Raw genomic sequence first — 25,718 nt, 5'->3', positions numbered from 1 at the left:
GATTTCACTTATTAGAGAAGCTTTCAGTTCACAGCAAAATTGAGTGGAAAGTACACCAGAATGGTATATTTGTTAACAGTCATTGAACCTACGTTAACACATTGTCACCCAAAGTCCATAGTTTTTAGGGTTCACTCTTAGTGTTAAACAGTATGTGATTTTACAGATGACATGTATCCAATATAGTATCATACAGAATAGGTTCACTGACCTAACAATTCTGTGTATTCTACCTTTTCATCTGTCCCTCCCTGCTGACCCCTGATCTTTTTACTGTCTTCATGGTTTTGCCTTTCCAGATTGTCATATAGTTGGAATCATACAGTCAGTAGTATTTTTTAGATTGGCTTCTTTCACTTAGAAATATGCATTTAAAGTTCCACCATGTGTTTTAATGGTTTGATAGCGCTCTTTTTTTTTTTTTTTTTTTTTTAAGCACCAAATAATCCATTGTCTGACTTTACCATCGTTTCTTTATTATTCATCTGCTAAAGGACATCTTGGTTGTTTCCAACGAATAGAACTGCTATAAGCATCCATGGGCAGATTTTTAGTAGATAATGTTTTCAACTCCTTTACATAGTAACTTTTATTGTCCATCTTGTAAGCCTGAGGCTTGAGGACTAGGTTTGACCTTCATTTCAAACATTAGTTTATATTACGCCAGAGATGATTTCAGATAATTCAAAATGCTGTACTTATTTGCCAACTTTGTCAGTTAAGTGATTAATTTCGTGATTTCAGAGGAAGAAGGGTGTACTAAAACTCTGCTATGAGAAACTTGTTTTATATTTCCTTTTTATGCATGTGAATATTCCTATGGCATTACAGCATGAATATTGCACTAAAATTTTGATGTAAGATGTGTTCTATATAAAGTGGAATTTATCTTGGAGACAGAAAAAGGAGAAAGGGTCAATTTTGGATTCAAGCTTACTGTGTTCAACTGTCCTAAATCATAGCTCACTGCTTGAGGCACAGGGTCTTACTGGAGAGTCCCCAGGAGAGGGTTAGGGTACCACAAAAGTTTTTTTTCTTTTTAAAACATTTCTATAATTTTTATCTTAAAGACTATATTTTCATCATTTATCAAGCCACTTGGTTGTTATAGTTAGACACCTTGATACTATGAATCAGGAAGGAAATAATTTTATTGAAAGAGATTATTTTTCTATTAAATATACAGTGAAACTAAAAGTAGCAAGGGGATACAGGCAGAAACATTAATTTCATCATGGAAAGGGTGACTTTATTGCCTGCCTATTTGAACAGTACACTTTATATACCCTTTGGAAAAGAAAAAATATTAGTTCTTGGCAAGTCTCGTGTCTTCATTTATCTCTTCTGTTTTATATCTCAAATGTCTACTTGATGTAATCAAGGGGAGTAGTATGACTTAAACTTTTGTGAAGAATGAATTATTTAAACTACCAGTATTAAATTTTCAGTTCACACAATGCAAGGGAACTAAAGATACCATTCTCTCAGTCTTTTTTCTTCTGACTTGAATAGGTGAAAGAGAATATATGATTCTTGATTTTAATGCTGCCTGGACAAACATTTGGGAGATAAATCAAATGTTGAAATATATTACCTTCAAGGCATTGGTGGGCTATCATGGAACAGTTGAAAGTGTAGGAGCATAAGAGACCAAATGATTTGGTTTGAACTGTGCATAAGCTCAGTTTCTTCATCTGGAAAATGGGGCTTCTCTTACCTACCCAATTCATTTAGTGGTGTTTTTTGAGAATTAAATAGGACAAGTCATATGAAAGTAAATGTTGTGTACCTAGAGCACTGAAGGCACTTACAACACGAGTACCCTCCTCCCCACTCCCACCATAACTTTCAGGAAACAGTAAGTCAGTACCCCCTGTATGTAAAGCACCATATTTGGCACTGTGGCAGTGTAATGCTAAATAAGATCCTGGTTCTCCAGATGCAGATTATTACAACATTATAAATAGAATTAGTTATGAATGCGCTTCATGACACCATAACTAGGACATACTGCAGCATATATGTACAATATTTGAAAATGATTTTCATGTTTGTATGTCTTAGTACCTACACCCAGGGTAACTACTAGATTTGATGGGAGTTGAGAGACATGGAGATGATTTAGGAGGGAAGCTAGTCAGGCAGTCAAACACCACACTTTATAAAACTCCAAATTGTAGCTTCACTGTCCCCCCATGAATGTGATGTCTAATATGATAGCCACTAGCCACATGTGGATATTTAAATTTAGGTTGATAAATGAAATAAATGCTTAAAAGTTCAAATATTCAATAGCCACATGTGGCTAATGACTACCATATTGGTTAGCACAGATATAGGACATTTTTATCAATGTAGAAAGTTATATTAGAAAACTATTCAGAAGCTAAGGTTCAAATTTAGGGTAAAGATAAGAAGAAGTAAATTATTTGGCAGTCTATTTCTGAATTCTTATACCCATAATGGAAATAATGCAATGTTGGCAAGAAAATATGAGAGAAGGAAATCACAGATATTCAGTATGTTTTTACTTGCATTGATGACCTTTTCTGAATACTTACTAATACACTTTAATTAATTTGCACCCCAATACACATAGTCAATGGGGTGTACATCTTGTTTTATGAACATCGTATAGCAGAGGAGACTGAAATATAGATTTTAAGTACATTTACCAATCACAGCATGAAGGGAAATATAGCTGAATTTGAACGCAGGTAATTGGACTCCAGAGCCCTACCTGGCAACTAATCTGAAAAGCAGTGGATTGAATTAGTAATAACAACCTTTAGAAGAAAATTTAATTTTTTTCTATTTATTGTCACCCATCTTGGTTGTTTCCTGACGGGAATGGGAAGGGCCCTTTTGGAATGCATAACTGTTCTCTTATAGGTCAATCAACCAATCTATCAGTATTTTAGAAGCTATAAGTGTGTATGTTGGATTAATCTTGTTGAGAGATAAAATCAGTAGAGTCTTGATGTTAGAAATTTTACTGTTCATCCTGTTGACTGCTTACACACAATCCCAATAGCTTATTGGTAGTAACTTCTCATTTTGCTAACACAAAATATTGAATCCTATACTTTGGACACTATTGTACAATATAGCATGACTCTTGCTAGTGAGTGAGTGAGACTAAATTTCTGTCCAACTTAGGTTCAGCTTGACTGTTTTCTATTCATTATTCATATTCAGTAACTTTCAGAAAAGGTTTGAAGGTATTAAATTTTTCAGTTACGCTTTTCTGAATTTCTGGAAGGCATTTTATGCATGGTTATCCCATTAACTTAGTGAATTTTGAAGGCCTGGGAATATGTCCCTTGGGGATGTAAAACTTCTAATAGAGAGTATTTGGTCGTGTTCTCAAGTCGATTATGATCTAGTTTGAGGAGGCAGTCTAGCATTCATTCATTCATTCATCAATTCGTTTTTGAGAACATAATATTGTCTAAAAAAACTTTCCTGAGTAAACAAAGATAATATATAATTTAAATGTTGTAGTTATTTGAAGAATTGAGTGGTTAATACTGCTCAATATGCTCAATAAAACTAATATGGAAAACATATCAGGTGAACTATTGAAGGTTCTCTTTTAAATTCCTGATGAGCAGAGATCCTTATTTCTAGTTATATGTGATGTACTTGATAGGACTAATGAGTGTGACTTAAAAAAATTCTCAAACAAAATGTTTTATATGGATGAAAATTGAAAGCTTCTATTCACACTGTTTACTACTTTCCAGTCTTCAGCTGGCATGGGAACACTCAATTTAACAGCTCTTCCTCAGAAGCAAACACCCCATAAATTACCTAAATGCCAAGTAGTTAGATCAGGGTTACTGCTAAATTCTTCTACACTGGGAATTCCCAAGTTTTTCAGTATCAATAGCCAGCATCATTTTATTTGTCTTAAAATGACTTTCCCATCTTCCAGTACGATTGCATTGAATTTTAAGTAAATAGTGAGATTCTGGCATATGATAGGTACATGACTTTGTAAAGGGAAAATAAATGCTATTTTCATTTACACGCTTAGTGGTTGTCCTTGTAAATTCTTCAAGAGTGGGCTGAATGATATTTGAGGGCTTGTCACTTGTGCCTGTTCTTTCAAAATGTACCCCTTGGTGGATTAAGTGTCAAATCAATCTCTTGCTTCTTCAGTGCAAAATGGATATTTTGTTCCTTTTTGCCACATAGATCATGTACCTCATGTCATTTAGCAAGTCTGTAGCTATGTGACTTATTTTATACTTCCTAGATTACAATTTTTACCTGCAAACTCACATTGGTTTGAAGTGGTTTCACATGTAGTTTTTCCTGCCCACCAGGGATACAGGTGGTAGATCTTAAAGTGACTCATTGTTTGGATTTAATTATGTTCTTTTGCTAAACATAGTTTTTGCCTTATTCGTGTCTTTAAAAAGCTTTACCATCATCTCTTGGAGATTTTATTCAGCAGATTTTAAAAAAAATATGTTTTGGCTGACATAACTTGCCTACTACTTTGATTTTTTTAAATTTGGTAGTATTGATAAAACATAAAAGATGCTAAAAATCCTATTACTTGTTTTGGAATTATATAAAATAAGTAAATGTTCCTTGATACATCAATCAATTCCTTTCCTCAAAGGCAGTTACTATCAATTAGGCAGGTCCTTCTTGAATTATTTCTAAATCTACATTCTATAACTATGTAAATATTTATATATGTATCACAATATATTTACATGCAATTTAACTTTATATATGGCCAATTATATTGCATGTATATACACACACACCAATGTGTACACATGTATATACATCATAAAATGATACATTATGGAACAAATATCTGTTTGCAAATTTGTTTCTGCTTAAGAGTATATTCTGAACATATTTCTGGTTCAATACATGTACATATGTTGTACTTTTATGATTATATAGAGTTTCATTGTATTTATATATTATATGCCATTCCACTAGCTCTCTTGATGTGTTTTTGTTTTTTTCCTATTCAATCAGTGTTGCAACAAATATACTTGTACATATATTTTAATCATGAATGCTATTTTATGTGTAGAATATATTCTTAGAAGTGAATTGCTAGACTTAAGGAATTTATATTTTAATTTCAATACATGCTAATTAATGCTTATGAATACGTTACAAGGGAGACATTATACTACACTATTTCTGATTGTTTTTATAACTCATCTAGGAAAGCATTCTTTTGAAAGCCATTACTTGATATCTGGGCAAAATCATTTAAGGAAATATTGTTATATAGGTAACCCTATATATGGTTTATATAGCTATAGTGCTTGAAGTATATATCTGTGTATTTATGCAGAAACTTTGATTGCATCTATCCTAAATCAAATTCAAGTTGCAACAAAGAGATGGATCTTTGAGATTAGACAGACATGCATTTTGAGTGATGTAGTAACTGAATGTTTTAAGTTGTTATATATAATCAAAAAATCCCTGGAACTCTAGTAAGAACTCTAGTAAGAGTTGCATGTTGGCAGGACTTCACCAATCCACCTTAGCCACTATTTTATTTTTTTATAACCATCCTTGTAAATGAGTTCAACAATCAACAATATTTTGGTTGTATTTAAGGGTTCACTGTGAATATAAGAAAGATTTTATAAATTTAAATCACAGAGTGCTTCTTCTTTGATTTTTTTGCTTGTTGAGGCAAAGTCCTATGTAGCCCAGCTCACCCAAAGGCATGGCTCATTCTTTCACATCATAAAGAATTACATTCTTTAGTTTCATGGAATGTCATGGAAATAAGTTATGTTCTATTAAAGAAAAAAGATAACACTTGGTATGGTTCCAAGGGAGACTTCCTGCTTAAAATTTTACGAGATGGTTAACAGAAAACTCTATCCAGTTTCACCCCCACCCTTATCTTAAGCACTTTCTTATCCCAGAATAGAAATGATGCAGAAAGTAAACAATGTATTTCAAGGTTGGATAGCAGAGTTCAGACCAGAATTATGTTTGTATTATATGCTATTGCTATATCCTGTGGTTTAAAAGAAAATAGTCTGGAAAAAAGTATGTAGAATGTTAGATTTTTGATAGAACATCTCACTCTGTCACCTAAGTTGGAGTGCGGTGGCATGATCAAGGTTCACTGCAGCCTCAACTTCCTGGGCTCAGGCAATTCTCCTGCCTCAGCTCCCTGAGCAGCTAGGACTACAGGTGCACACAATATCTGGCTAATTTTTATTTGTAGAGATAGGATATACTATGTTGCCCAGGTTAGTTGCAAACTCCTGGACTCCAATCTTCCTCCCTTGGCCTCCCAAAGTGCTGGGATTACAGGCATGAGCCACCACACACAGCAAATGTTATCATTACATTATTTTTAGCATTTCCCTTTCTTGGTATTGATGATTGAGACTTGTGATGTTAAATAATTCTGCTGCTCTCTTTTGACTTTATAATTCTTGTGTAATTTTTACAGTATGTGTTTATACCTGTAAGAATGCAGGTGTATATATGTTATATGTATATCATATTCATATAATATATTTGTGTTTCTCCCATTCCTCTTTCACCAATGAGAAATACATTCATAAGTACTTTGTGAAAAATACTGATAGAATGCTTAGGTGAAAGGGAAGGCCATAAAAATTATAGAAGAGAAAGAGAAGCAGCAGCCCGAGCCAAGAAAAGTACTTAACTATCTTTCCTCCTAGGTACGAAAAAGAAAAGGATATGTGCTTGCAGGAACACATTTTCAGTCCCTTACTGCCAGGTTAATTGCATAGCATTATATTTCCTTTCTAGGGTTCTTCACAAGCCTATTTATTGGGATGAGGTCATTCCAAAGCATTTTGTTGAAAACATGTTTTTAAAACATCATTGTGCTAACTTTGACAGATTTCTCCTAGAATGAATTTCTTTATTTTTCAGAATCTACCATTGAAGAAGATCCCATGCAAAGCCAATGCACCCTCGGGCTCCTTTTTTGCCCGAGACAATACAGCAAATTTCTTATCCTGGTGCCGAGATTTAGGGGTGGATGAAACATGTCTATTTGAATCGGAAGGTTTGGGTATGTATTTCCTTCAGAATTTTAGTTGATAAGATACTCAAGTTATCTTTTGTCTTTGTCAGTATAGCCATCAAAAAGTTTTCTGTATGATGTCATTTTGCAGATTATCAGCTTAAAAAGTCTGAGTTTGTTGAAAACTTGCAGGTTTGCTGCTAACTTGATACTTTGAAAATAGAAAAATGAATATGCCCTCTTACTATTGGTTACCTCATGGATACAAGCATAGAAACAGAAGTAGCACAATTCTTTCCAAGCTAAATATAAGGGCCTTTAGTGTAAAACTGTGGGTATTTGGAAAACACAGGGCCAAATTTTACCCCCAGACTTTGATCTGGATTAAAGGGTAGCTGTGCATGTTCTAGCCATAGAGAGCACTCTTGTCTGTTCACCTCTACAGCAGTATGGAAACACTATTGCCCATAAGCTCTACCTTTATTGAAACTACAGATTATTAGTTCATTTATTTATTTTTTAGTGAGTTAAAAATCAGGCAAGAAAACAAGAGATTGATATCATCAAAGATGTTGAATTAAAAGACAGATACGTTAGTGCCTACACCTACTGAGATAACTGTCTAGATTTCTGTAGTTGTGTTCTGATTGGATTTTGGCAAAGTCACTTCCAAATCGTAGAATGAGCTTATTTCTTTGGAAGAAAACATATATTGGAGCATTCAGTGTTTCAATACCACTCCATATACTAGGATAAAATGTTGAAACTTTCCTTCTAGGCTCCACCACAGTATAACTCGAATATGTAAAATAATAGAACTAAAGGCTCATTTTTGCAAAATGCAACCAAGTTGAGAAAGGAGACATCTAGAGAAAAAACCTTTTGCTTTCTTTTTGCCTGAAGCCTTAAAAAGTCGACTTAATAGGTCATACAATACAGAATATTAATATCAAAGTAAGCTGAGCATCCTTCAGAGAGAACAAGTATACAAATTACCTTCCAAACAGCCAAAATGCCTATTGCCCCTAGGCCCCATTCCCATGCGTAACCTAGGAAATTTATGGAAACAGCTGAAATCTTACTCATTTTATCTGCTTAAGGAAATCTGTATTTGTTCTCAGAGGAGTTGGTGTGATATGGCAAAGAAATACCATCAAGTTTCTGAAAATTCTCTTAGCAAAGATGGGAACAGCATAAATTTAGCCTGGGGGAATATTCTAGACCTGAATTTAAAAAAAGGAAACAGAATAATCTCACAGTAGTCTGCTGTATACAATAGTGTGCTCATGAAATGCTCAGTAAATAAATCAACTTTTGATTATTATTACCATTTCCTCATATCAAAGTAAAAAAATTTGGTGGAAGATGTGTGTGTAGATAGATAATACCTGTTTTTCAGTCCTGTGGTTAATTTACAGATCAATTTTAACTTTCAGGTTTGTAGGAAACCATGTGAGTGGAGGATTATAGGAAGGGGGTATAGAAGAATTATTTGCACAATTAAATAAAATCACTTACAAGATCTGGTAAATGTTAAGATCTTGTAAAAATATATAGCCATAAAATCAAATCTTAGTAACAAGTAGTACACTCTGCACGTGTGGACAATTAACATCATGATTTAAAATTCTACAGTGCCTCTGAATTGCCAAAGAACAATCACATGGAGAACTATCGTTAATTTGCTAGTCTATTCATTGTACAATTTTTCATTAAAGAAGTATTTTCTCAGTAATTACTATAGGTGAAATTGGTTAATAAAATCTATGAATGTAAATATGGTCTTGTCTTATTTTCTCATTGTCCATGACTTCTTTTGTTATTCGAACTAATAAAATTTTCCTGTGGACACCGAAAAGAATCCATCTAATATTAAATCCTCTCTGCTAGAAATAGCACTATAGGTGAAGGTTCTCATGGGTATTTACTTTGATGGCTTTTAAAAACCCCATTCAAATAATAATACATTTTACCCTAAAATTATAAAGTTTAAAGCAACTTATATAATGACCCTGGTACATAAATGCATATTCTGTAGCAAACAAAATTATGTCAGGAAGAACTTTTAGATGCCCTACTTCTTCAGTCTGTTTGAAAAAATATATTCTGACATTATAAAAAGTCCATAATTTATATTATATATATATAATTGTACAAAAATTTTTGTACAATTTTTAAAGGTTATAAAAATTTAAAAATCATTTCTAAACTTATCAGTACCAAGTTAAATTAATTAGTTAGGTTTTCCAGTTGCTGCTCAATGAAAAGATACATTTTCAATTTCTCCTGCTCAGAATAGAACCCAAAGTGATATATAATAGGCTCTAAGGATGTAATAGAAGGGGGTCAATATTATGGCATTGACTTTAGGATTAGTCAGAGAAAGGAAACAGCTGTGCTCATAGATGTTCATGATAATCAGGAGGAAGCACAATAAGAAATTCCATTTCCACAAGTGGAACCCTTTCTCCTTGTTTTCATCATCATTATTATTATTATTATTATTATTATTATTATTCATTGTGGGTGAGGAAGAGATTGAGCCGCTGCTGATGACTTTGGACTCTACTTGCAGAATTGACTTTCTTGCAAAAATAACACTGTGTCCTCTGCTTGATGTCTTTTCACACTTCACTTTTGAAAGGAAATTTAGGGCAAGGCTTTTTTTTTTTTTTTTTTTTACCTCAAGATTTCATTTCAGTGGCACAGAAGATGAAGCACATCCTTTGTGTCCTAGTGTTTTGAACAGCAAATAAAATGAAAAGATGCTCTGATGAACGGGAAAAAAATGTGTTTGAATGATAAAGTAGATCACTGGAGAGTGCGTATGAAGAGGCTTCTGTGTTTAGCTGTTCAAAGGTCTTTGCCTGCATAAAGCATCCTTATCTTTGTGGCAACTGATATGCTACCCTCTGTTGCAGTGCTTTTTTGTACAAGTATTTGTTAGAGGATCTTGATTCACAACTCACTGTTCTCTTTTCACAACAGCTAATGACAAGAAACCTCAGTGGGTGAGGGAAGGTGTGCAAGGGATGAACTGGGGAGAATGGAGAGCAACTAATTCCATATGTTCATGTCATGCTTCTTGTCTTTTTTATGCTTGGCAGGTAACTTCCTATGCCACATACAGGGTTTAACCTGCAATTTATACTCTGTGGCATTCTTTAGAGATAATTTTTCCTCTGTAGAATGTCCGTTCTTAGATCATATGTTCGCTACATCCTGAACTGTTTCAGAAATAAACCTATAGAAAAGTGGACATGAAGAACCTATTAGCAAAAGACTTATAAAAATCCAATTAAGATATTAAAATGTTGGACACTTTAGTAATAAGGTAGATGTGAATAAAAGCTATGAAAAAATAGCTAAATTAAGAAAATTATATAGTTAGTATTGGTAAGTATATATTATATCAGAATCTTCCATATATTGCTGAAGAAAATTGGAAATTGGCATGCTTTCTTTGGAAAGCAATTTGATATTATATATCAAAGACCTCAGAAATATTTATACACTTTGATTAAGTTCTTCTGCTTCCAAAAATGTATTAAAAGGCAATTAGTAGAGACAGGAACCAGAATGTCTACTGAAACATTAACAAAAAATAGCTGGAACCCATGATATTTGGTAGCAGCTTAAACAAATTGTAGTCATCCATAGATACCATCCAAAGATAATATTCTTGAAACTATTTAAGGATATGGGAAATATGATATATGATTAACATGAGGTCACCCGTTTGTGTCTATATGTAACAATAAAATTTAATATTCAGACTTTGAAAGAAAAATAAATAGTAATTAGGTTGTAAATTATATCATTTTCTTTAATTGTCTATTAACAAACAAACAAGATAGTGAACAATTATGGCATGTAATCTGAAACATGAACAATTGATTTATATTATGCAATTGGACCAATTAGCCTAGAGATTTATTGACATAAAATTTTATACATCAGTATATTAAAAGGATTTTTCACATTGTTGAAGTTAAACTGATATTTTAAGTGATTACAGAATTCTATGTTGTATCATAACAAAGGTTTTTGCGTGGTCTGCGGAGCATGTTGTAACCAGAAGGGTCTACGTATAACCCTCACTCTGACCCCTGCTGTTCAAACCATGTTGACATACAAGTGACAAGAGAAACATTTCTTTTCATTACTCTGATATATTAAGATGAACAACAGTTTCATTCGATTCCTTTAAAATATTTAGGATTGTGCTTTAAGGTAAAAAGATGAGCATAAATATTTTGAATTCAGAAGTATGTAGTTGATCAGTCTATAAACAAAATAGACCCCAATAATTATTTCATAAGGAATTAATTTTTAGTGTAAAAAAATATATATCTATAGAAGGCTCTAGGTGTGAAAGCATTTATATTTTCAATTTCACCAAAATGTAAAAGTTATTGGACTGTATTAATGAATAATCTTGCTAACAGTAAATTTAGTAATTTTTCAAATGTTCATTTAAATAAAAAATTTAAGCACGTTTTCTAAAATGATGTTGAGTGTTTTTATGGGGCTCATTTTTACAATTTAAATTAAGATCAGAAATCTATACACTATTTTCAAGCTTAAAAAGAGTTTTCAATTATGAATCATAAAATTGATGGTTTTATGTCATTTTTTACTAAGATATTTTGAGTAACCATTTTCTTAAATTACTGCTAGTCTTTCTGTACAGTTTATTATTTGTAATTTACATTGGCCTATCAATTTAGAAATTGTCAAGTTAACTTTTTTTGCTAGAAATTTGTTTATTTTGTTTTATTTATATATATTCTGGTGAGCTGGGAGCTGGAGAAAAAAGGAATGGGGAAGTACTTTAAAAATACACACTTTTTTTGCTTGCTATAATTGTGTCAATATCATTATGTTATTGGATAATTATAGGACTTGGAATCCAGTGACTATGCTTCATCTATTTCTCTGAGAAAGAATCTACTCAACAAGAAAAGGGTTTGCTATCTGCGGTGTAGCATGCAAATGTGTGTGATTTGTTTGAGTATAACTTTAAAAACTTTTTATTTTCTGTGTTTGTGTTTGCTGTGTGGTACTGTCTTCTTCTGATGCATCATTCTGATGAGGAATTTTATGAATATTTTGTTTTGTTGAACATTGGCCAGCATTTTGCTTCAGAGCCAAACATTGTCTACCTGAAGTGAAAAGGTTTGTGTGTGGATTTTTAAATACTAGCATTTTCCATTTCATTTCTTAAAGTCACATGTTGCATCAGAAAAAGAATCTATGCCTGCCTTTAAGTGTTTGATAAATCACTCCTTATTCTTGTTTTTGTCTATACTGAAGACTATGAGAGTATTTTTGTGGAAAAAAAGCTATATTACTTTTGTTAGTATTAATTTACAAAAATAATTTCAGGCTACTCATTCAGCCCTGGATTATTTATATTCATTTATTTCCCAGGATCATTTTCTTTCAGACTTTTTGCTTTTTAACACATTTTGGTTTTATGAAATTTAGCATTTGAATTCACTTTTACTCTGGAACTGAGAAAACCTTTTTCAAATCTGGCCCTCTCCCCTATGCCAGGGAAGATGCAGGAGGGAGCAATTAAATCCCTTGCCCAATGTTACACAACTTTTAAATGGCCCAGCTACAGTTTGAATTCAACTCCAGTCACCTTCAAAAATCATGCCCCATCTGTTATAGAAACGTACACTTTGTCTGCATTCATTTTAGATGTTATTAGAATTATTTCAAGCAAAAGGAAAAAATATACACCAACTTAGAAAAGACTCACCTCTCATTACTGTTCTGAGTGATGGTGGCTTAATCCATTATTTTAACCTGGGCACTGGGTGCTAGAGGAAGAGCATTCTTTCTTCCAGGATACTTCTCAACTCCGGGGCAAAGGCAATGAAATACGTTCTACTCTGTAGGATTTCCATTACTGATGAGATTATGAATGGAAGCTCCTTGTTCAAATGATTTATATGGATGCCATATTCCGTTTTAAATCATTTTTACTGGTGATTCTGGGAAATGTGGATACTCACACATATGATTATTGAGCTTGTGAGATTCTTCTTTGTTTGCTTTTTCCTTCTTCTCGTTAGCCTCAGATCAGTTTTATAGCCCCTAAATTACTATCCCTATTTGACACCTACATTTAACCTCACAGATTTTTGTGTGGGTCTTACTCAGAGTGACATGACACAGAAAGTAGTTTGTGACTGTCTTCACTTTCTTGGGAAGCATGAAAGTTTTTATGTATCTTACAGATTCTGGCAGGAGAGAAATGCCTATAATATTTATTAAGGGCTAATCCAACATTCACATTATTTCCCCTCCATTTATCATTATCATCATCATCATCATCATCATCATCATCACCACTAACACCATTGTTATCCTTCACATTTGTAGAGCATGTTACATATATCAAAGCACACTTAAATATTTTCAGCAAAACAGATGTAGGAGTTATAACCACTATTTATTATTATAACATTGATTAATACAGTACTTATCAAACTTTATACACGCATCACCTGGAAAATTTGTTTAAATGTAGTTTCTGATTATTAGAGCTGGATAGGGCCCCAAATCTGCATTTTTAACAAGCTTCTGTGCCATGCCAATACTGTTGGTCTGTGGGTCACACTTTAGTGCAAGAGAGTTACATTTATTGAGTGTTTGCCAGGTACCAAGTGTTCTTAACTGTATGGTTACCTTATAAAGAAGAGCAAGTAGAAAACATGGCACTTGTTGAAGAAATTAGCCTTAGGTAGAACCCAATTCTTCTGACCTCTAGATTACTATTTCTTCTACAATACCACTCTCCTTGGCATATTAGAAACAATTCTCTACTCTGGGAAAGTAGGCAGTCATTAATTTATGATATTCTTATAAGTGAACAACATTTATCTAAAAGTATATTTTCCAAGTTTCCTTACTAAACAAAAGGTTAAAAAGCAATTTTCTTCAACATTACCATTAATGTTATAACCTCTAGTTATAAAGAAACCAAATAGACAACACAATTTTTCATGCTTTCATTTCTTTGCCCATCTGTTAAAACTTAATATATTTAGCTAAACTATACATTCATGGTCCAATGCATTTTATCCTTGCAGATTCTGTGACATTGAAATTCTACCCTCTTGCTTTAGTAGAAGGCCTCATTTTCTATTCCTGGGGCTAGCAGCATTCCATTTGACATTTGATGCCCATGAGATTTTTTTAATAGAATCTAGGTTATGAGATTGAGTCTCTTGCCACATATTTTTAGAATGGAAACCTGTGTTACTTTTCCCAGAGGTGTTTTACATTATGCTTTTCTTGAAATGGTTTTGATTATTTAAAAAGAAGCCGCCAATGATAAAACCATTTGTGTAATAATCACCATTGACTAGAGAGCTCTTTATTTGTTTTGAAGAGAATTTGTTCAGAGGAAAGCTACAGCAATCCTCTCTTCTACCCCTAACTCAAAGCAAAAGACTTCGTTAATGTTACAATGATAAAGTGGGGAAAATTTCTCCTACTATAAATTTTAAAGTAACTAGACGCTCTTTTGAAAAAGATAAATGATGAAATGTGCTTAAAATGACTAGTACATATGACTGGATGCAAGGGCTTTAGTACAAACACAATACAATGAAAGTTCCCTGTCTAATCATCTTGATAAAGGTATACATTGAGTTATTTTATCTTCTAAAATAGATAATACATAATCAACATAAATAATTACTAAAAGTGAACTCTACTAAATTTAATCACAAAGGAAAATTAAAGGCAAGATATTTGGTGTTTCAGAAACTGATATATGTCCTAATGCAATTGTTACTTGAACTTTATACTTAGCATCAACTTGTAATCGCTGAAGGATATCTGCTTTATATTTTATATGTTGGCCAAATTGACTCATTTGACATGAAATTTTATTAAATTTAAAATTAACTATATCTGATATAATATAAAAGATAAAAATTTAATGTATACTCATTATAACAGAATCAATTGAAATTACATCTCATAACAGTAATCTTTTCTTCATTCCAGAGTTTCTTTCACTGTCTAGTAACTGACACATTATGATGCACACAAAAAAAGTGCCTATGGGGAAAAAAGTGAATTAATGTTAATCGACTAAACCAAATAAAATAATAATAATGAAAAGAAAAAATATAAAACTAACATTGGGCAGGTATTCTCTATATGCCAAGTACTGTGCTAAGCATAACAGTAAATATTATTTTGTTTAATCATCACAAAAATATTATGAGGTGGGCATTATTATTTTCCTGCAGAAAAATGTGATTTTGTAGAATAACCTCCCAAAATAACATGACCAGCAAATATTAGTGCTCATACTCACACTCAGAGCTTTGTGGCTTGAATTACACAGCCATGATACTCTTTTCTTCTATTAACTTTAGTTTAGAACTTGCTCTAGTGCCACAACAAAAGTCACCTTTTTAGTATAATATAGATACTACATACAGACATTTGAATTTAAATTTTATAGCCAGAAGGTAAGAGTGCTTGGTTTTGCAATTAAATATTCGCATGATTTAAATTCTTTCCTTTTCCAAAGATGCTAGGTAAAACGTTAGCCTTTATTCAGTTTGTTCAGCATCACAACCCCTATCACCACCACCACATAACCATCATCTTCCTTGTCTTATAAGGCATAGTAGTTACTAAGGCCTTTCTCTGTTTTAAGTATTGAGCTAAGTTATGCAACTCTACAGATTTATCTAAGTCATTGCTTACTGGTCACCAATCATTCTTTTTTTTTTTTTTTTTGGTCCATCAGTGGCCAGGCTTGGTATATTCGTTATTTGAAAAGCTATTAACGTGTGAGGTAATATTACAGATGTGCTTTAAAGCAATGTTATTGCTTTATAAAAAGGCGATAGTTACACAAAAAATTGAAAGTAAAACACCATTTTTCTGTTAGCGTTTTCCTAAGAAGTGATACTGGGGAAGAGGTTTATCTGTGTTAAATTTTAATGGGCTGATTCTGTTAAGGAAATAAAATGGAGAATCATGCAGTTTCTTCTCAGTTTGCCAAACTGATTTTCTAATGAGTCTATGATAGCGTTGATATTGAGTTTTGGCATGCAAAAGCTGTTTTAAATTGGTAAATGAAGAAGCAAAGAAATACACAATATTGATGCATCCTACATGTGAAATTGTCTTTCTTATAGCACTCACATTATTATTTTTCTTCAGAATGAATTTGATTTTCCAAATTAGTACTCAGAATATGTACAGTAAGTTGGTTAAAGAACCATTATTATCAGGTATTACCTTTTATAGTTGGTTATTAGCAGCACATTGACATAATTTAGTCAGTTAACTAATAGTTTTTAGATTTTGACACTCTTGTCATCAAGAAATGCATGACATTGTATCCAAAGCTCTTGATGCTACAGCCACTGCTTCACACAGCTTTTACTTAGGATGAGAGCATTAGCTTTAAAAGTCCTCCTCTCCTCAGTTTTTATATACTTTTTTCTCCCACTCAAAACTCCCTTTTGTTATTTTGTACCATGGATATGTTAAAAAAAAAATCTGAATCAGAAAAAAATTGATGATCTAGACAGGAAGATCCATTTTCATTTGTTTATTTCTGTTTTGTAATATGTGTTATTGTTCTCTGTATGAAATTGATGACTGTGTGATATTACAGCCCTTAGGTTGCTATGTGCTGGAATTTATTTAATATGCTAAACCTTATGAAGTTGATATCATTCTAGCCACAGTCAACTTGTAGTACATTTGAAACTGGAGGTAGTAAATATCTTCATTTTAAACCCTTTTAATTAAAAGTAATTAAGAATTCCCTAACTAGGACTTTGTGACAATTTACTAATGGTCATCTGAATCTAAAATTTGTGTTATCAGTAATAGAAATATCTTGCAATTCAGATTTTCCATAATTAGTTGTAGGATTTAAAATTTAATGGAGGGATTAGAATTCTGGTAGGATTCAAATTTATTTTAAAAGCTTTAAAATGTCATTTTATAACCAAATAATAATACATTTGGATGTCTCCCTAAAACCAAATGAAATCACATACTTTTACAATCAGGTAAAAGTGTTTATTCTATTTACTACACACACCCAGCAAATTCCACTGTGCTGTCACTGGATCAAATATTGCCACTACCATAATCTGTAGAAAGAAGGAATTAGAATATTTAAGTTGAGTGAATAGACTAACTCTGGCAAGTTAAATTATTACAGAATTCTGTGTTTAAGAATAAAGGCAATATTCTCTTTTTCTTAAAGTCTATCAATAAACAATCAATAAGCTAATATTTTCTTTTAGAATATTATTTATCAGTGTAAGACTATTCTCAGTGCAAATTTTTTCCAATCTCTCTTATCTTTATTCAGTGCTGAATAAAAGAATATTGTAAAAATCCCCACATTTTGCTTAAAAAAGAGAATAGTACGCTCTTTTACATGCTCTTCTTGTAGGCTTGACAAAAACAAGTATGATTTGTCAACGTTACTGAATGTCTATCAATAAAGCAAATGCACTAATTAATCACATTATAATAGAAATATCAATTCAAAGTATAACCTCCTGATTTGCTTTTGTGACGGGCAAAACTGGCTGATGGTGCATTGGTACATATTTACAAAATTCAGTCAGTTGAAACTGTTTCTTTCTAAAGTATTATTTAATCAGATTTGATTCGAAGGGCACATGAAGTGACAGGGTCTCACTTTGACATTCATCTTTGGAGAATAACAAAAGAATGTAGTATAAAATGTTTATCCTTATTTCATTTTTTTCCTGCTAAAACCACTATTGGAGGTAGGCCCATAATATTAAAATGGCTAGCCCTTGCTCCATAGTTGTGTTTTGTGTTTTTAAATATCAATTATTGACAGATATCATAATTACAGCTACCTAGGTATCCAATATTGACTTACCAATATTAATTAATTGAAGAAAACATTTTTAGGGTGAGATTTACCTGGGGTGAGAGTTCCTGAGACGAATAGCTTTCAACAGGAAGCATAGGCAGAATTTTGAGAACAAATTTAAACTTTTAGTAGAGCCAGGTGAATTGAGGAATGCGATGGGTTCTATGACTGTCAGAATGAAGACTAGATCCTTTCCTGGGAGCATGAGGGATGAGGGTCACTGGCAAGCCAGTACTGTTGAGCTGCTTATTCCTTCTATTGTAAAGGTGTTTGCCTCTGTCTTGTCTTTCAGTCCTCCACAAGCAACCCAGAGAAGTGTGTCTCTGTCTGCTAGAGCTTGGCCGGATTGCAGCCAGGTAGGTCAAACCACTGCAACTATGTCACGACATAGACGATTTCAGCATCCAAGCAACACAGAAGCTTGCTGGCTTTTCATTGCTAATGTTCAACCTGGATGTTGAGAAGCTACTCATTCGCGAATGATAGTATGAACTTCTTTAGGGCAGCAGTTGACCAAACTAAAAGTGTGCCACCAATATTCTTAACCTCAAGATCTTGTTGTCAAAGCCACTATGTCTAAGCATTTGCTAATATCATTTAATAAAATACATTTTCCCTCCAAAACTTTCTTGGGGGTGGGGGAGGACATTGTACATGCAGTTTTATATGACAGTTCTCCTTAGTGGAAGTCTATTCCCATATTCTGTCTATCTTCCTCCTCCTTAACCTCCTAGCTTCCTGTTTACTTTTTAATAATTTTCAGCCTCCCTTTTTATTCCTTTTTTTACTTTCCCTCATTCAACATTTTGCTCTTTTCGTTTCCACTTCTGACTGGGATGATAGTTTTAAAATTATCTATGTTTTTATTAGAAAAAGATATAGAATGTTATCCTTATGTAGAAGCCTCTTTGAAACCTGTTTTTTCCTGTAGGAAGGCAAAAGAAGAATTAATTGCAGAAATCATAGCTAAATAAGCAGAGGAAGGAACTCTGTTAGCTAAACCTACTTGCTTTGGTTTCATGTTTTCCCATTTATTATATTGCATATACCATCAGACAGGGCTTCTGGCCAGTCCGTGAAGCCCAAAGAACAGGAAATAAAGATACAAACGTTTGAAGAAGTCTTGATGCAAATTAAAAATTTAAGATTAATTAGAAAATGGTTTCTTATCCACATCTCGGTATACTTTTAGGGTTGAGATCAGATGAACAAGTAAGATAAAGTGAGAACTAACACTGAATGAATATTCTCAAATAATTTATTAATAAAATCAAGAAAAAAATGGGTGAGCACACCAGCAATTTACAACATGGCTAGAAAACTTGCTGCCAATTAATAGACCTTTCTTTGATCCAATAGAAAATTAACCTGTAATCAGAATGTGTAACCTCAAGTTCTTTATATCATCATATCAATACAATCTTCGTGAATTGTGCATCGGGTATAAATTTTATTTTGCCACAATAATTGGGTGTGCAAAATATTGCTTTAATGTTTTTCAATTCAAATTGAGTATTTTTGAGTCTTACCTCAACAGGGAGTAAAAAAAACAATTTGAGACATGTGAAGATATTTCTATTTACCTCACACTCTTCCCAGTTAATTGTGGGAAGGCCTCTGGGGGAGAACTCTCTAGTCTTGGTGCTCTCAGATATCCACTGCGCAGGCAGAGTTCAAACTTGTGGCATCTGGCTGTTTCTTAGGACTTCATTCTCTATCATTGCTGCCACATACTTGGGTTCTGTGAAGGAGCAGGAGCAGGATAAAGATACACCTCTTGCTTCTAGGACCCTGCCACACCTACTCCCCCACCAAACCTTGGGGCTTCTGGCCTGGAAGACAAATGGCCTTGAGTCAAGTGAAAACCAAGGACTTAGCATCTATCGCTTAAGAAAGGGGAAGTTGGCCGGACGCCAGGGCTCACGCCTGTAATCCCAGCACTTTGGGAGGCCGAGGCGGGAGGATCACAAGGTCAGAAAATCGAGACCATCTTGACTAACAGGATTAAACTGCCTCTACTAAAAATACAAAAAACTAGCCGAGCGAGGTGGTGGGCGCCGTAGTCCCAGCTACTCAGGAGGCTGAGGCAGGAGAATGGCGTGAGCCCGTGAGGCGGAGCTTGCAGTGAGCTGAGATCCGGCCACTGCACTCCAGCCTGGGCCACAGAGCGAGACTCCACCTCAAAAACAAACAAACAAAAAGAAATACGGATTGTCTAGAGTTCCTACTTAAAGAGAGAATAGAGAAAAAAAAACTTTTTTGTTACTTAAATATTCTAAATATTTCATCAGATAAGCATCTTGCTTCTGCAAGTTGTGATACAGAAGTACACAGACGGGGTTATTCTATCTCTAGAATTAGGTGGGATTTATACATTTTCCTCCAATTTAAGTTTATAGCATTTGCCTTATTTCTGGATTTTATTTTATTTTATTTTATTTTATTTTATTTTTTTTTAATTTTTTTTTTTTTTTTCAGACGGAGTCTCGCTGTGTCTCCCAGGCTGGAGTGCAGTGGCGTGATCTAGGCTCACTGCAAGCTCCGCCTCCCGGGTTCACGCCATTCTCCCGCCTCAGCCTCCCAAGTAGCTGAGACTACAGGCGCCCGCCACCACGCCCGGCTAGTTTTTTGTATTTTTTGTATTTTTAGTAGAGACGGGGTTTCACCATGTTAGCCAGGATAGTCTCGATCTCCTGACCTCGTGATCCACCCGCCTCGGCCTCCCAAAGTGCTGGGATTACAGGCTTGAGCCACCGCGCCCGGCTATTTTATATATTGTTATTATGTATTATATTACATGAGCACTCTGATTAGGGAGGCCGCTGAGTAAACATTTTAATCATAGACAAGCCATCAAAGAGCAAGACAAGCTGCCCAATTATAAAATGCCTTTAAGGATCACCTTTCCTCCAGCTCTGAGTCTGACATAAATTGTCCCTTGTTACAGGATGTACAACAAATTAAAATCTTGGTAAATGAAAGTGAATTATAATAACCTTGTCATTTTCAAGGTGATACATTATATGAAGGGTTCCTCCCACCCAAATATTTTAAAATTGTGATTTGGGGTTGTTCCATTTCTGACCGTGCTTCATTACCATGCAACCTGATAAAAGCAGTGATTATTCACTTTACCAAAAAATAAATTATGGATTTTACAAAAGAAGATCCACAAGGATTAAGATACCCCTTACATTTGCGGATCACGAGGTCAGGAGATCGAGACCATCCTGTCTAACCCGGTGAAACCCCGTCTCTACTAAAAAAAGTACAAAAAACTAGCCGGGCGCGGTGGCGGGCGCCTGTAGTCCCAGCTACTCGGGAGGCTGAGGCAGGAGAATGGCGTAAACCCGGGAGGCGGAGGTTGCAGTGAGCTGAGATCCGGCCACTGCACTCCAGCCTGGGCGACAGAGCCAGACTCCGTCTAAAAAAAAAAAAAAAAAAAAAAAATTTAATTTGCAAATTTGGTCTTTTATCTTCTTTACTCGTTTGGATGGTGTGAAGTATTGTGTACTTCCAGCAATAAAAATATCCTAATGAGTTATTCATGGTGCTACTGTTGTTTCAGTGTGTGACGTGATGGTAAACAGTTGAATACCAGTAGGATAGATTGAACATTTAAGTAAGAATGTCTAGGTTTCTCTCTGGATACATTTAAAGTTTTTTTCATTTTGATGCAAATTCAAATGTGTTTTACAAACAACAACCCAATAAACCCAGATCTTACTGTTTTACCCCTGTGTTGAAGCATAATTAGTTGAAAGAAAAAAGGGAAATTTCTCTTAATCTAATTTTACTCCTAAATTTTGCCTTCCATACATTAAACTTACATCTAAATGCTTAAATTTGTGCTTCTCACAAACCCGTAAAGGATTATACAAATTAATAACTTAAAGCAGTTTTAGGCAGAACTAGAACTGATTTTGGGAGCACTCTCAATAATCACAACAGTAATTTGCACACAGAGCAGATGAGTTTAAACCTTAATGAAGTCTCCAGTACAATATTGTGAGTTTTGTGTTTTTCATCATTGAAAGACGATGTATTCTTATATTTGATTCGAAACACTTTTCCAGATTACATAAACATAATTTTAAAACCATAAACATCACTTTGGAAATGATTCCCAGTGAGTTTCTGATTCTCTGCCATGTTTTCCTCTCTGGGGACACTTAGTGAAGCTCCTTTGCAAGCTGTGGGCTTCTCTGAGTTCTGAGATGGCTGAATGAGACCACTTATTTTTGTTCTCATGGGTAAAACTTCCTTTATTTTCAACTAAATAGAGCTATCATCACTGGAGAGTGAAATCCCTCTGCTAATATTTCAGAAAAATATCAGTTTCTGAATATAAAATATGTGTTTGACTTGTGAAAAGTAAAACTCTGTATAAAAGCAAGTTAATAAAACCTCAAAGATATTTTTAATGACAGTGCTTTGATATTCATTACTGAAAACAAAGTTAGTATAAATTCAACATTTTTTGACTGTAGAATTAAAATGATCCTTATAATAGAAGTAAAAAACAACTTTTGATATTTTTGTTTGGGGTCATAATCAATAATCAGTGGTAGAGTGAAGTTTTTTATGATTTTTATTTTTTAGTATTTCCTTGATTTGGAGCAAAATTTATGACCATTTAAAAGAAATATACTTTCTGAACATTTTCTTTAATCTCTCATTTTAATTCGTGGTCTTATGAAAGGAAAAGTTACTTAAAAGAAAAAAATGTTCTTATACAAAGGTGATTAACTGATCCATCCTATTTAAAGCACTTGAGCTAACTGCTGAGAACATCATATACTTTCACATGGTTGAAATTTCCTTCCAAATCTAAATCAATCTTTAAATTGCTTTAAAACAGAAGATAAATGAGGAAAAAATTATCTTGCAAGAATCTATAAACTGTCTGTTATATGCCTTTAAAAGGGCAGTTTCTTGCACTAGGCTGTAAAATTTGTTCCTCTAACCCTAGTAAAATAGGATCCAGATGTCTTTTGTTTGAAAACTCTAGACTACTAAATAGTTTGAGTAAATTTTCTAGTTCAGGTCTCAGTTTGGGGACTTAGTTATTTTACCTAGAGCTCGAAAATTGTGTCAAGTGCCAGAAAAATGAGAAATCCATTCCTAAAACCTCATCATAAAGTCATTAACCATAAGACCTGTTCCCTATCACTTTTTTTCAAAAAAAAAAAAAAAATGAGACAAGGGTATGTTGCCCTTTGAGTATTCACCCTACTTTCATATCACTGGGGTATAAAGGTATGAGGATATGATTTTAGTAGATTCGACCTTCTTGGTCTCTTTGGTTAATTTGTTGGAGAACAACAGCTACTCCATTCTAAAACTCTGAAATCTTTGTAGTTGGAAGGGAGTGGAAAATACTATAAATGTGTAAAAACCTCATAGACAAAATAAAAATGTGGAGTGGTATAGAGTTCATGGAAACCAGAATGAAGCAGCCTTTTGGAGAACAGAAAAAAGATCTATTTGATGACTAAGTTGGCTTGCAGGTGCAAGCCCCCAACCCAAAGGGAATTTTGTGATTTACAATCTGTTGACATCTCCAGACAGACAGGAAGCCAATGATTGTGTTTAAGTATGCATTTCAGGACTGGCTGACTGTACCTTAGGCAGTTTGAAGTATTCAAAAGCCAATATAAGCAGAGATTTGGGACTTAGTGTTGATTTTTTATGTTCAGTGGCATAACTAATTTTCAGCATTCCCAGATAAAGAAAAATCTCCAGAGAAAGGTTTTCCATGTGTGACTTTGTTACCAATTTTATTCAAACCTAGTCTACTTTGTTTATATTGGACATAGAGCCAAGTCTGTTGTTACTCTAACATATTTATTATTATTTCACTTTGTAAAAAAATTTAAAAATTATGCAATCTTTCCCTGAAAGGGGGCATGAATCTACCTACAATTACAAATGAAATAATATTTTTCCAATTCACCTAATTTAAGTTTCAAATATGATATTTTCACTTATGGATGACTTTTATTTGGCTGTGACTTCTCATGTCTTAAGTTACTCTAGCCTCACTACTAAGTTTATGTTATACTCTTAAGAACATTATACATAACCAAATTTTATAGCTTCCTGGAACTAAGATGGCAGAAAAGTTTACAGAGTTTAAAAGGGACTGCTTGCCGAATTTTATCCAGTGAGTTAGTAGCAAAGCTGAATTTATAACTTGATCTGCTAAACTCCAGTACTGAGATTTTTCTGATATTTCACAATTCTAGGGAAATTTATTTAAAAAATACCTACAGTAATTTTTTTGGTAAAGAATATAACAATATTACTTTGTATTTTAACACCTTAATTTTGAAGTCAACACGATGTCATTCAGTGGTATAATATATTCTAAAAACCAAGAATTTTAGCAACAGAACCTTAGTGCTGCAGTTTCCAGGTTGTGCAACACTTAATTTGTCAATTAGCTTATCAACAATCTCAGATGTTGTGCCATGTGTCAGACACTATACTGGACACATAAAGTATACTATTTTAATTCCTTCTAATAATATTAAAACATAGAAATTAGAATTTCCATTTTATATTTAAATAAAACTGAGATTCAGAAATAATATATGTCAAGATATCCAACAATGTCAGGTGCATGGAAGATGTTCAGTAGCAGTTGCTTTTCTAAGATTCTTCCTCTTGCCTCCCTCCCTCCACTGCTACAATAGATCTTGAGAACAGGCCATTTTCATTTCTACTTTTCTGATAGAAAAATAGACTCATCGAGGTTAAGTGATTTGTGAAATTTTAGAAGTAGGTTATAAAGGAAATAGGAGAATAAGAACAAACTAACCCCAAAGCTAGCAGAAGAAAAGAAATAACTAAAATCAGAGCATAACTGAACAAAATTGAGACCCCAAAATCCATACAAGGAATCAATGAAACCCAAAGTTGCTTCTTTGAAAGGATACCAAGATTGATGCACCACTAGTTAGATTAACAAAGAAAAAGAGAAGATCCAAAGAAGCTCAGTCAGGAATGACAAGGATGATACTACAATTGATCCCAAAGAAATACAAAAGATCCTCAGAGACTATTATGAACACCCTATATATACAAACTAGAAACTCTAGAGGAATGGATAAATTCCTGGAAACATACAACCTCACAAGATTGGATCAGGAACAAGTTGAAACCCTGAACAGACCAATATTGAATTCTGAAATTGAATCAGCAATAAAAAACCTACCAAAAAAAAAAGGCCCTGGGCCAGATGAGTACGCAGCTAAATTCTACCAGACATACAAAGAAGAGCTGGTATCTATTCTACTGAAACTATTCCAAAATTTAAGGAATAGGGACACCTCCCAACTTCATTCTGTAAAACTAGCATCACCCTGATTCCAAAATCTGGCAAAGACACAATGAAAAAAGAAAACTACAGGCCAATATTTCTGTTGACCACAGGTGCAAAAATTCTCAACAAAATAGTAGCAAACTGAATTTAACAGCACATTATTCCTGGAATACAAGATTGGTTCAACATATGCAAATCAATAAATGTAATTTAGCACATAAACAGAATTAAAAACAAAAATCATATGATCATCTGATAGATATGGAAAAAACTTTTGATAAAATCCAAAATCCCTTTATGATAAAAAAAAAACTCAATGAACTAGACATTAAAGGAACCTACCTCAAAAGAATAAGAACTATCTATGACAAAACCACAGCCAACATCATCCAACATCATATTGAAGCAAAAGCTAGTCAAAACTGGAAGCATTTCCCTTAAGAACGGGAATGAGACAAGGATGC

The 25,718-nt window shown here is 33.6% G+C and overlaps 1 protein-coding gene across 4 annotated transcripts in view; it reads left to right on the top strand.

The window, feature by feature from the left end:
* Window positions 1-25,718, top strand: part of GAS2 (growth arrest specific 2) — a 142,439-nt gene that overhangs the window by 48,337 nt on the left and 68,384 nt on the right. For all 4 annotated transcript variants that reach the window (XR_003115694.1, XM_025357732.1, XM_025357734.1 and 1 more), the window contains exons 4-5: window positions 6,916-7,057; window positions 18,220-18,283. Coding sequence is in view for 3 of the 4 variants with exons in the window: in XM_025357732.1 (XP_025213517.1) it covers window positions 6,916-7,057; window positions 18,220-18,283 (206 nt within the window). In the remaining variant the exon portion in view is untranslated. The remainder of the gene's footprint in view (window positions 1-6,915; window positions 7,058-18,219; window positions 18,284-25,718) is intronic.

This window comes from Theropithecus gelada, chromosome 14 (genome assembly GCF_003255815.1).
Source record: "Theropithecus gelada isolate Dixy chromosome 14, Tgel_1.0, whole genome shotgun sequence".
NCBI classification, from domain to species: domain Eukaryota; kingdom Metazoa; phylum Chordata; class Mammalia; order Primates; family Cercopithecidae; genus Theropithecus; species Theropithecus gelada.
Note: the sequence above shows the minus strand (reverse complement) of the source record. Positions and strands in the feature narration are given on the sequence as shown.